Consider the following 12,141-nt stretch of genomic DNA (forward strand, 5'->3'; position numbering starts at 1 on the left):
CCTCGGGGGCTACACCCACCTGCTGGTAGCCATCGACAAGTTCTCCAAGTGGATCGAGGCTCGCCCGATCACGCAAATCAAATCCAAGCAAGCAGTTCTATTCTTCACTAACATCATCCACAGGTTCGGGGTTCCTAACACCATCATCACTGACAATGGGACAGAATTCACCGGTCGCAAGTTCCTAACATTCTGCGACGACCACCACATCCGGGTGGCTTGGTCGGCCGTAGGACACCCTAGGACGAATGGCCAAGTAGAGCGTGCCAACGGCATGATCCTACAAGGCCTTAAGCCAAGAATATTCAACTGGTTGAAGAAGTTTGGCAAGAAATGGCTTGCCGAACTCCCGTTAGTCGTCTGGAGCCTAAGAAACACCCCGAGCCGAGCCACGGGATTCACACCGTTCTTCCTGGTCTATGGAGCCGAGGCCATCCTCCCCACTGACTTAGAATACGGTTCCCCGAGGCTACAGGCGTACAACGAGCAAAGCAACCACACTGCCCACGAAGACGCCCTCGACCAACTGGAGGAAGCCCGAGACGTCGCGCTGCTACACTCGGCCAGGTACCAGCAAGCCCTACGACGCTACCAAGCCCGACGCGTCCAAAGCCGAGACCTAAAGGTGGGCGACCTGGTGCTGAGACTGAGGCAGAGCAACAAGGGCCGCCACAAGCTGACCCCACCCTGGGAAGGGCCGTACATCATCGCTCAAGTGCTAAATCCCAGGACCTACAAGTTAGCCAACGAGAAGGGCGAAGTCCTCACCAACGCTTGGAATATAGAACAGCTACGTTGCTTCTACCCTTAAATTTCCAAGCATTGTATATTTTGTTTCTCGAAATACATTAAAGAAGCGTCTTTAGTTGTTCTAATTTTTTGAGAAACCCCCATCAAGGGGAACCTGTCCTGTACTAGGACAAGTCGATTACAAAAAAAACCTAAGGACTGGAGGTTCGCCTCAAGAGCAAAAGGCTGGCCGAGCCAAGAGATAAGCCTATGCCTCCGGGCTACGGCAACTCCCTCACCACCTTTCACTCGAGAGGCAGCCCAGGTTCCGAGGGGGTTTTTTCAAAGGACTTGTCTAGAAATCGGAACAGAAGGTAAAACGCTTTACGATAACGCTTCAAGGGAGACTCAGCCATGCCTCCACAGGGCCGAGCCTCCCTCGGGGGCTAGAAGGGGGGGGGAACCCCCTAAGTCCCGAACACCATTTCTTAATCGATTTTCAGTTAAATTCCTACGCCAAACTCTCTCTAGCGTGCTCTAACAGACCATTTGTAAAGAACCTAAGGACCAAAAGTATGTCTCAAGGCTAAAAGGCCGGCTGAGCTGTGAGAACGACCTACGCCTCCGGGCTACGGCAACTCCCTCACCACCTTTTACCCGAGGGACAACTTAGGCTCCAAGGGAGTTTTTACAGATGATACGTTCGGAGGCGAGACAGAGGACAGAGGCTCGGAAATACAATAAAACGATTAGAAAAAACATATATATACAAGCACCTCACAAAGGCCTCGACGGCCACAAACGTCATGATACAGTAATAAATCTAACTTATTACATGGCCCCCTCGGCCTAGGTCAAGGCGCAGGGTCTCCCGCGTCGGCAGACGGTGAAGGAGGGACCACCTCCTCTTCGAATAGCTTCACCAACACCGTGTCGGGGCCCTCGACTGCCGCTTCTAGCCTCGTCAGCTCCTCCTCGGCCTCGATGGCATCCTCGGATAGGACATAGCCATCACTGATGCCTTCGACGTCGATGCTGGCGTAGTGCGAAGAGACGACAGCCAGGGCGCGTTTGACACCTATGTGTAGCGCCTCTCACAGTCGCTGACGCGCTTGGCCAATCAACGCAGTCAGGCGGCTCCTAAGGGAGCTGCCCGATTGAACCCCCTCCATCTCCAGGGCCTCGCAGACGGCGCAAGCGGCGCTCTACAGCACCTCGTGCTCCTCGATCTCGCGATCAAGCACTGTCTGCAGTGCAACGGAGGCCTCGGTCAACCGCGAGACCTCATCGTCCAACCCTACGCCAAAACAAGTAGAATGGGATTAAGCGTCAAAGAAAACAAGCCAAACAGGGCGCGCGAGGCCTGCGGGACTCACCCTTGGCCTTCTCCTTCCAGCGCTGGACCTCAACATGAGAGGCCTCGGCTGCCCTGGAAGCCTCCTTCTCCAGTTCTGCGTCGCGACAAGAAGTCAGGTGTCGAACGCATGAAAAGACGAACGAAACAAAGGGAACAGAACTCACCCTCGGCCTTTTCCCTCCATTTTTAGGGCCTCACCTTGGGAAGCCTCGGCCGCCTTGGTAGCCTCTGCCAAGGCACCTTTCATCAGCTCATGCGCCTACTGCTCCACACCCAGCTACCCGGTGGTGGCTACGGTGGTGGCCCTCACTTCTTCCGCCCAGGAGTTGGAGGCGTCTCACTCGTTGGCCACACGGGTCAGTTCCTCCTCTAGCTCCTTGACCCGTGCCGCCAAAGGGGTGACCTGCCCCTGAGCCGTGGCCGCCTCAGCCTCCCGGTTGTCACAGCGAAGACGGAGATCCTCCGCCTCCATGCTCTGCATCAACAGAAGCTCGTTGGCGTGGGTGAGCAGCTCCCTCTGCCGACATAGCTCGTCCTAGACACCCCTCTCCCGCCGAAGGAACAGCGACTTCCCGAAGGACCGGGCCTCGAGCTCCTGGATAGGCAGAATACAAATTGAACACTACAAATAAACCCGGAGAAAGACAACGTCACACGAGAAAAGGGGGATACGTACCCGCGAGACCCCGGGCAGGTCATTGGCCACGACGGACAGCGCTGTCCGCAGCGACTGTTCCGCCAGGCTACGGTACTGCTCGAGGGTGTCCCAGCGACCCCCCTCGGCCACGTCCTCAAGTGCAAAGATGGGCTCCCCCTCGGGGTTGTCCCGGCTCCGCCACCAGACGCGCGGGTGATCCCACCCGTACGGCTCAGGCCGCACTCGCACAAGGGCCGCACTTCCCTCACCCGAAGCTGAAGCCGGCTGTTCCACGGCACTGGCCGCCCCGGCATCGGCCACCCCCTTCCCCCAGGAAGCATTGTCGGTAGGGATCGGGTGGACCTCCGCCTCCTGGGTGCTCCCCTGTACCGGAAGCACGCTCTGAATTGGCGGCAGGGTTGAGGCATGCCTCGCCTCCATCTCCACCTCCAGGGCCGCCGCCCTCGCCGCGCTCACTCCGGCCTCCACCACTTCAGCCCCAAAGTTCCCGGGCGCCACGATCTCCACCACCTCGGCCCCTGAGGTCCGGAGGGCCTCGGCAACCGTGGAAGCCTCGACCTTGACCTCGCCCTCGATGGCCTCGACAACCGAGGGGGCCTCGACCTTGACCTCGCCCTCGGTGGCCTCCATGGCCGAGGGGGTCTTGGCCGCACCCATAGTGGCCTCGATAGCTGTGGGTGCTATGGCCTCGCGGAGTGTAGGCTCCTCCTCCTCCTCTCGCCCCATGGCCGCCTGGGTAGCCCCTACCTGGGCGACCAACTCCTGTGTCTCCACCGCCCCTAGGGCGATGGAACCCATGCCCACCTTGAGCGCCTTGCGCGGCGCAAAGGCAGGCGCTTCCGCCTGACACTTCTGGCTGAGGGCAAAACACGGTCAGACCCGCGACCAAAACAAAAGCAGGAGATGTTAAAAGACTTCACTAGTGAAATACTCACCCCGAGCAGATGCTCAACCGCTTCTTCACCGCGTCCCTCCTCTGCAATGGCGGCGGTGGCGCGACCCCCGTATCCGCTGAGGCCAGCCGACCTTCGCCAGACTTCGGTGCTCGCTCAACCCTTGGTGGAGCCAGCCCCACAGCCGCCTGCTCCACCTCTGCCGTCGAGCCCAGCGGGCTGACGGTGCGCTTTCCCAATGCCCTCGTCTTGGGTGTATCGGCCTCGGCCACGGGGCGGGCGCTCATCTGCCCTGAGTCGCCATCTCCTCCTCCTCCTTGGGATGCCGGACCGCCCACCGACGTCCCAAGAACCATCTCCCTGACGTCAGGGAGGCGGTAGAGGGGACCCCGCTCCACCTCACCACCATCGTCGCCGCTCGAACCCTCCACCGACGTCGATGGAGATGCCTCCACTAGGAGACCCTCGAGCTTCTACTTCCAGCGACGCTTTTCCAGCACGTCGCGCTCAACGATCTTCTTCTTACGCTTTGCCGTCTTAGTGTCCTTCTTCTTATGGGCCTCCACGTACGCCCGGTTTGCCGCCCGCCGCTGTGCATCTTCAGGGACGGGCGGTGGGGAGGGTCGTATGTCCCTCATCCCCTACAAAAAATGACGAATACAAATAAGGGCTCAGGCCAAGGAGAGGAATGAGGAGGCCTCGGAGGCTGCAGCCGCACATGACTCACCAGGGAAAGGTACCCCAGCGTCGGGTGCATCAGGAACGGGGACAGGCCGTCGATCTTCTGCCGCCCCTCGACCGCCTCGTTCACCCAGCGTAGAACCTCCTCATCGGAGAGGGGCATGGTGGACATCCGGATGCTGTCAATCAGCTCGTCCGGCGTCATCTTGAACAAACGTCGCCGCCGCGCCATCAGTGGCAGCACCCTCCGGCGATGGAAGGCCGTCATCGCCACTGCCGCCGTAAGGCCACGATCGCGTAGCCTCTCCAGCGCCTTCCGCAGTGGCCATAGCCTGTGTTGCTCCTCGCTCGGGACGCCATACTGCCAGTGCTCCGGATGGACCTCCACTACCCTCCCAGTATAAGGAGGAAGCCCGCCGTCGTCGTTGTGGAGGTAGAACCAGCTGAAGTACCAGCGATGATTGGACGACGTGAGTTGGGCTAGGATGTAGAGGTTCAGCCGGTCCTGATGCACTTGGAGAGTGCAACCGCCGGTCCTCGTCGCCTTCCTCGTGCCCATCATACCCATCGGCCTGGTGGTATGCGTCGCCTGAAACAGGTGAAGCCATAGCTCCCAATGGGGAGGGATTCCTAGATACCCCTCGTAGACGGCGACGAAGGTGGCCGCTTGCGCAATGGAGTTGGGGTTGAAGTTGTGGAGCTTCACGCCGTAGTAATGTGGGAGTGCCCGCATGAACCGATCTGCCGGAAGGCCGAAACCACGCTCGTGGAAGGACACGAAGCTCACGACGTAGCTGTCACGAGGCCTCGGCTCTGGTTCGCCTCCCGGGGCCATCCACTCCGGCCTGCTGGGATCGATGATCGGGCGGAGGAGACCGTCGTCGACAAGTGACTGCAGCACTCCCACGGTCACATCAGACTGATCCCATGGGTCTACCAGGAGGACCACGACGTTGGCCATGCGCGCGTTGGAGGTCGCGACGACGGCGGTAAGGCTCGCTTTCTGCCTCTCACTCCCCCCTCTCTCCCTTCTTCCCGGTGCTCTCTGTTTTTCTTTAGCAACAGCTAGAAGGCAGCAAAGGCAGACACAGGCAAGGTAAGGGGAGAAGGGGCGAGGCTCATTTCGTATTTATGCAGGGAAGGGAGCAAATCGTGGGCGACGAAATCGAGGAAGTTTCCCCCAAAAATCCGCTGCGGTTATCTAGATCCGGTCTTACCGCCAACGCGCCCACTCCCTCCTCATTAATTGCGCGTACGGTTACGTCCCGTTGGCTGACACCACGTCGCGTCCAACCTCAGCAGCAGCAGGCGTCGTTTTGCCTCCTCGAAAAAGCCGCCTCAAAAGACGCGCCTACCGTTGTTAGCCGTAGGGAGAGAAATAACCCCCACCCGATTCCTTTTAGGCAAAGGAACTGGGCACCGAGCCCACTACGGTCTAGGGGTTCGAAGGCTGGGCCCTTAGGGGTTTTGACAGCTGCCCCAGGGCAACAGAGTCAGGGGCGACTATGGGCGAGCCTGTACGAGGCCGAGGCCCAAGCAAGCGAAACGCTTGGGATGCCCTGTGTTGTGTCCGAGACCGGCAGGGAGGTCTCCGAATGGGATCCCACCGTAGGGAGGCACCGAGCCACCGAGGCCCAGCGAACGGCCTCGGCACCCACTAGAGAAACCCTCTAGTACTCTTGGAGCGTGTCTTCGGACCGCTAGCTGACCCCCAGCGAATGGGGTACGAGCCTCCACTCGGACTTACCCAATAAACAGCTCATCGGAAATGCCATCGCTCACGCCCATCGAGGGTAGCGTGGCACATTCCTCCCCTCCTTCTGAGCGAAAAGGAAGCGCGAGGGTCAAACAAAAAGTCAGGAGAACCCCTGACGGCCCTCTTGCTCCGCATAGAGGCTAAGGGACTCTTCCTGCAACACATTGCCGAGGCCCAGCGACTTAGGCTCGCACACGAGGGGGCTCGGCAAAACAAACCCTCCTTCCGAGCGAAAAGGAAGCGCGAGGGTCGTTCAAAAAGCCAGAAGAACTCCTGACGGCCCTCTTGCTCTGTGCAGAGGCTAGGGAGCTCCTTCTGCAAAGACGTTGAGACCCCGCGACCTAGGCTCGCACCCGAGGGGGGCTCGATAGACAGACCCCCATGTGCGAGGGGCAAACCAAAAGCCAGGGGGACCTCTGACTGCTCTCTCGCTCCATGCGAGAGACTCGGGGGCTCCTCCTGCAACTTTGCCGAGACCCAGCGGCTCAGGCTCGCACACGAGTGGGCTCGACAAACAACCCCCCCGTCCAAGCAAAAAGGACATGCGGGGGATAGACAAAAAAGTCAGGAGGACCCCTGACCACCCTCTCGCTCCGTGCGGAGGCTCGGGGGCTCTTCCTGCACCTAAGATAAAGACAAGCGACCCAAGCCCATTATGGTCCAGGGGTTCGAAGGCTGGGCCCCCAGGGGTTTCGATAGCTGCCCTAGGGCAACAGAGTCAGGGATGACTACGGGCGAGCCTGTACGAGGCTGAGGTCCAAGCAAGCGAAATGCTTGGGATGCCCTGAGTCGTGTCCGAGACCGGGAGGGATGTCTCCGAATGGGATCCCACCATAGGGAGGCACCGAGCCACCGAGGCCCAGCGAATGGCCTCGGCACCCACTAGAGAAACCCTTTGGTACTCATGGAGAGCGTCCCTGGACCGCTAGCCTACCCCCCGTGAACGGGGTACGGGCCTCCACTCGGACTTACCTGATAACAGCTCACTGGAGATGTCATTGCTCGCGCCCACCGAGGGTAGCATGGCATCTTCCACCCCTCCTTCCGAGCAAAAAGGAAGTGCGAGGGTCGTACAAAAAGCTGGGGGAACCCCTGACGGCCCTCTCGCTCTAGGCAGAGGCTAAGGGGCTCTTCCCGCAGCATCATCGAGGCCTAGCGATACGAACTCGCATCCACGGGCTCGGCAAACACAATGAAAACCCCTCACTCGAAAGAGAAAAAAGCCCCTGAAGAAGTGAAATCACTCCTCTAGGGCCTCGGGGGCTACACCCGGCGGGTGCGCTCGCGCGCACCCACCGAAACCTTGAGTACGAAACACCATCCCGACAGGAACTATCAAGAGCCAATTCTCATCAGAACCTCAGGGGGAGTGCCTCCACTCCCCCCAAGGCTCGGGGGCTACTGTCGGATACCATGAGAAGGGGTACCCTAAGCAAGAACCAAAAAACGACTGCTTAGACTTCGTAAAGATCGAAACCAGCTAACAACAGCTGGCCTCGGCCGACTCTCCGACTCGCCCGAGGCCCCCTCATCGCTGGCCTCGGGCAACCTCTCACCAAAGGCCTCGGCCAATTCTCCATATCGCTCGAGGCCCCCTCACCGCTGGCCTCAGGCGATCCCCCAACGAAGGCCTCGGCCGACCCCCTCTCATCACAGGCCTCGGCCGGGTCGCCGACCCTCTGCCTCACGTGAGGTGGGCTCGGCAACACTCTACTGCCTCTTCCTTCACCTGTCCCTCTGACAAAACGTCACGTCACATTAACTCAGCCAACTGCTGCCACTAACATCGGCCGCATGCTCGGCATAGTACAGCAGAATGGCCGACGGGACGGGAGGCAGGACTGGGCAGGGGTTACCCGCCACTGTGCCCACCGCTATGCACATGGTTGACGCCCATGCTTCACTATGCTGCCAACTCCTGCTCCGAGAACAACGCGGCATGGGGAGCCACGTCCGGGATACTGTGGCCTTGGAATCAGTACCCAGGACCAATAATTCCCTCCAAAGCCTCGGCAGTTTGCTTCAGGGGCTCAGCAGCCTAAGGATCCATGTCCGCCGAGCCCCCCACGATGGCTCGGCCTCGGCATCTACAGAGCCTTGGCTCCCTACGACGTCATCGCATGATGACCGGCACGTCACCCGTCATGTCCTGCCTCAAGCTATACTGGAGCCCCACGATGCACAAGATCAAGTATGATCGGCGCGTCACTTCTGCACGACAAGGACGAAGCCACTCCATCGACCATACCACAACAGTGGCCGGCTGTAGGGCTCGGACATGCCATCCCCATTCATAGAATGCTATGTAGCAACATATGTACATTCCTGGTTCTCCCTTAGAGTATAAAAGGGAGGGACCGGGGCCATTTCTAGGGACAGGAGAACAACGAGCAGAAAGAGGAACTCACCAATAGAACCACACACTTCTACACTGCTTGAGAACAACGCCTCAAGCAGCTCGCACCACCCCTGCCGAGACCTGGGGCTAGCTCCCTCTCTCACCTAGCTTATAACCCCCTACTACGAGCACTCCGGTGCAAGGAATACAAGATCGATCTCTCAGACTGGACGTAGGGCGTCGATTGCATGAACCAGTATAAACCTTGTGTCTCTTTGCATCACCATCGGGGATTAGGGGCACGCAGCACAAATTCACTCGTTGGTTAAGGACCCCCCGGTCCGAAACACCAACAGCGGGCAGCTACGCATGCATGCTGTGTCACGTGGGCCACGTGGGAGATTTCATTTTTCTTTTCCAAAGGAATTAGAAATAGTTTTCTAATTTAATTTTTGAGCTGATCTTTGGTAAATTATATAAAATCATGTAGGTATCCAAAAATTGTGAAACAAATTTTGTTAGGTTTCTAAAATCGTGCTCTATCTATTAGTGTATTTAGTTCATATATATACATGTTGATACTTGGAGCTATTAAATCATTTGAGAGTGCTTAATATTATTAGGTTAAATATTATAGGAATTTTTGTGGTAAATTGGTGATAGCTTTAGTGCTAAAATTTTTATGGTAGCTTCATTATATTATTATGTGCTCACTGTAATTTTTGTAGCTTTAGAATAGACTAAGCATTAGGGTAGTTAAATGCTCTTTGTTTCAAATATACATTAAATCATTAGTAGAAATAAAAATATATCCTTTGTTTGTAAAGCTAGGTGTTTGCTTGTGGAATCCAACACCTTGCTTACTAAAAATGATAGTTAGCTTAGTACCTTAGTCAGTAAAGCTAGCTGAGTAGCTTAGTATGCATATTCTTAGTTTAGGTGTTGCTATTGCTTAAATGCCGTGTTGCATCATAATCGCATGCATGTAGAGAACAAGTTGGCGAAGATTATGACCTCGGGCGATCATGAGTTCGAGGAGATCGTCGAGGAGTACAAGGAGGAGATTCTCATATAGGAGGTTCTAGAGCCATCACTGACTGACTCCGCTGACACCACGCCTGCCCAAGGCAATCCCCGGTGCATAACCCCTTATTTTTTATAATCACTATATATATATGTTATGTGCATTTACGTAACAGGAATTTTATGAAACCCACCTGCATAGATATAACTATCCTATGAGTCCTACTAGTACAGGTTTAAGTAGCTGTTAAGCTTAGGTTTTTGGTAGCATGAGTAACCTGCCATTACTCATAATAGGTGATTATTATTACTCTCATAATAAAATGATGAAAGGAAAAATGGAGACAGGGCCAGAATATGGTATGTGTATTGGTGGGTGTAATAGGTTGTGTCCTACGGTCAATGGGGCTTAGCTTGGTTAGACTATTTTCCCTGTTCATGTCGATTAAGGACCGTCCGTTGTTGTGGACGGTAGTCAGGTCACAGACTTATTATTCTGAGCACATACTTGCTTATGGGAGCGGGAAGGCTCATTATGCTCTTGTCATGGGTTCCAGCTATTTCTGGATCGACAGATTGGAGGCAGGGAAAGGTAGAGGTCTAAGCACCATACTGAGACCAGGTCTCAAGTGTGGAGGCTTGGAGTTCAAGTTTGGATGGGGACCTAGACCCTATGACAGGAGTGGAATGGGTTGGTCTTGTTTGTGCCTAGCTACAAATAGGGCGTGTGTTTCGGGGTACCCAGCTAGGATACTTTGGTTCATGAATCACCATTTCCGTGAGACGGTATGACTTGTCTATGGTCTAGCACCATAGTAAGAACTGAAAGATAAAAGATGGTAAAATGGTTTTGATTGCTCAACCCTTGCTTGAAAGTAGAATAGGTGCTTACCTAGAATGGTTAGCTAATGAAGTAAACATGACTGCTAATTAAACTTGATCTTAAGGACGTACTCCTAGTAATGCTTTTCGTAAACAAAAAGAATAGCAAACCCATATTGCCTATCATACTCCTTGGAGTCGGGAAACTATTGCCACTAGTTGGGTAAGTCTTGCAAGTACATTGTGTACTCAGGGTTTGTTTTACCCCTGTTGCAGGTGCAGCATGAGGAGTAGCTCTTATGTGGAGGATTCTTCTGGTTGACACAGATAGATCCTTGTATCGTTTCTGCTACATGTTTATTTTCATTTCGTTATTTAATTATCGCACTCTGAACTCTGATATTATCATAAATAATTTCTAAGAACTCTTGTTGTATGAAATGGATAAAATATTGTAAGCTCGTACTCATTGTTGGATTCTAGATGTAAAACGTGGATTGTTTTGAGTTCTCCCTTGGGGTGGGCTCAACGGAACTATCCGATGTAGCTAATTTTTGGGGTGCTTAGTGTCTAGAGGAAGACAAGCGCCTCCGAAAGGGTGTTATTATTTGCGACTCTGTCATAGGTGGTATCAGAGCCTAATAATGAGCCTATGAGTTTAAAAACTCATTTCAAAACCTAAAACTTGACCAACAAAAGCTTTGTGAAAAGTAGGACATGATAAATTACGTAAATAAGTATAAGCCCCAGTAATATGGTCTATCTAGGATAGTGGCAATGGTTTATCTAATCAATCTTCTATAGGTACACTAACTTACGCTGCGTAAGAATCATTTAGCATACAGGAAGTGAGTGTGCGCTATGCCAAAAATTATATACGAATGCCGCTATATTCCGGCTTGAGCGAATGAATAGGTTGATCCATGCATCATAAAAAGAGAATCTTGCTTAAACTAAACTCCCCCACACATATAATTTTTGGGTAGTAAATTAATAGGATAATAAATAAAGAGAAATACTTTAACTCTTAAGGAAAAGTCTCGCTAGTAACCATTTATTGGGGCCTTATCATCTCTTTAGACTTTTGTTTCTAAATATGGAGGCCTTGTCCCTAATGGTGGGTTCCTATCTATTTACAGATGAACCTGAGGTCTGGTTGTGTGAGCACCAGTGCTGGGACAGGCCATGGTCTTGGTGAAGACCAGGGCAAAAATGGTCGTGGCGATGATCATGGCAATGCCAATGGGGAGAGCCACGAGGCCCCATTCCTTGGTCCTCCTCCTCCGCCACCACCACCACCTCTGATGACCCATGCTAAGATGATGGCTGCTCATCGCGAGTCGGTCCATGCCTTGGAGATGCTGGCATAGGCTATTGGTGGCTTCGCCCATGGAGGCCCTAGTGGCAATGGCAGGAATGAGGGTGGTGCCCGTGGTCCCAAGAGGCCCTATTCCTATCAAGACTTCTTGGAGACACACCCACCCACCTTCATACCGACTGCTGAGCCTCTGGACACAAAGCATTGGCTTCATTCATATTCTAGAGCAAAAGTTTTAGCTGCTCAATGTGACTGACGAGCAGAAGGTGCTCTTTACTGCACAGTAGCTTCTAGGATCTGCTAGTGCTTGGTGGGACACTTTCAATGCCATGCAGCCTATGGACCACCATGTGACTTAGCGGGAGTTCGCCACTGCTTTCCGTTAGTACTATATTCCTGCTAGTTTGCTAAACAGGAAGCTGTCTGAGTTTCTAGAGCTGAAGCAAGGAAACATGACTGTGATGGAGTATGCAAACAAGTTCAACCATCTTGCACAGTATGCTAGGACTCATATGGACGCTGATGAGAAGAAGATGGACCATTTCAATCATGGTCTCTCTTGCATC

At 54.3% G+C, this 12,141-nt stretch overlaps 1 protein-coding gene across 1 annotated transcript; it reads right to left on the reverse strand.

Annotated features, from left to right (window-relative positions):
• Window positions 1–2,621: 2,621 nt before the first annotated feature.
• On the reverse strand, window positions 2,622–3,993 carry LOC136507847 (uncharacterized). The gene is made up of 3 exons (XM_066502449.1): window positions 3,680–3,993; window positions 2,763–3,600; window positions 2,622–2,681 (listed from the first exon to the last, which is right to left on the reverse strand). Exons 1-3 carry the CDS (start codon window positions 3,991–3,993, stop codon window positions 2,622–2,624), a joined length of 1,212 nt encoding a protein of 403 aa, XP_066358546.1.
• Window positions 3,994–12,141: the final 8,148 nt, after the last annotated feature.

The sequence above is a fragment of the Miscanthus floridulus genome, chromosome 15, assembly GCF_019320115.1.
Source record: "Miscanthus floridulus cultivar M001 chromosome 15, ASM1932011v1, whole genome shotgun sequence".
Classification (NCBI taxonomy): domain Eukaryota; kingdom Viridiplantae; phylum Streptophyta; class Magnoliopsida; order Poales; family Poaceae; genus Miscanthus; species Miscanthus floridulus.

Coding starts and splice junctions, on each gene's coding strand:
- LOC136507847 (XM_066502449.1), bottom strand. CDS start 3,993: ATGGTTCTTGGGACGTCGGTGGGCGGTCCGGCATCCCAAGGAGGAGGA. Junction 3,601..3,679: donor CGGTTGAGCATCTGCTCGGG/GTGAGTATTTCA, acceptor TTTTGCCCTCAG/CCAGAAGTGTCAGGCGGAAG. Junction 2,682..2,762: donor ACCTGCCCGGGGTCTCGCGG/GTACGTATCCCC, acceptor CTGCCTATCCAG/GAGCTCGAGGCCCGGTCCTT.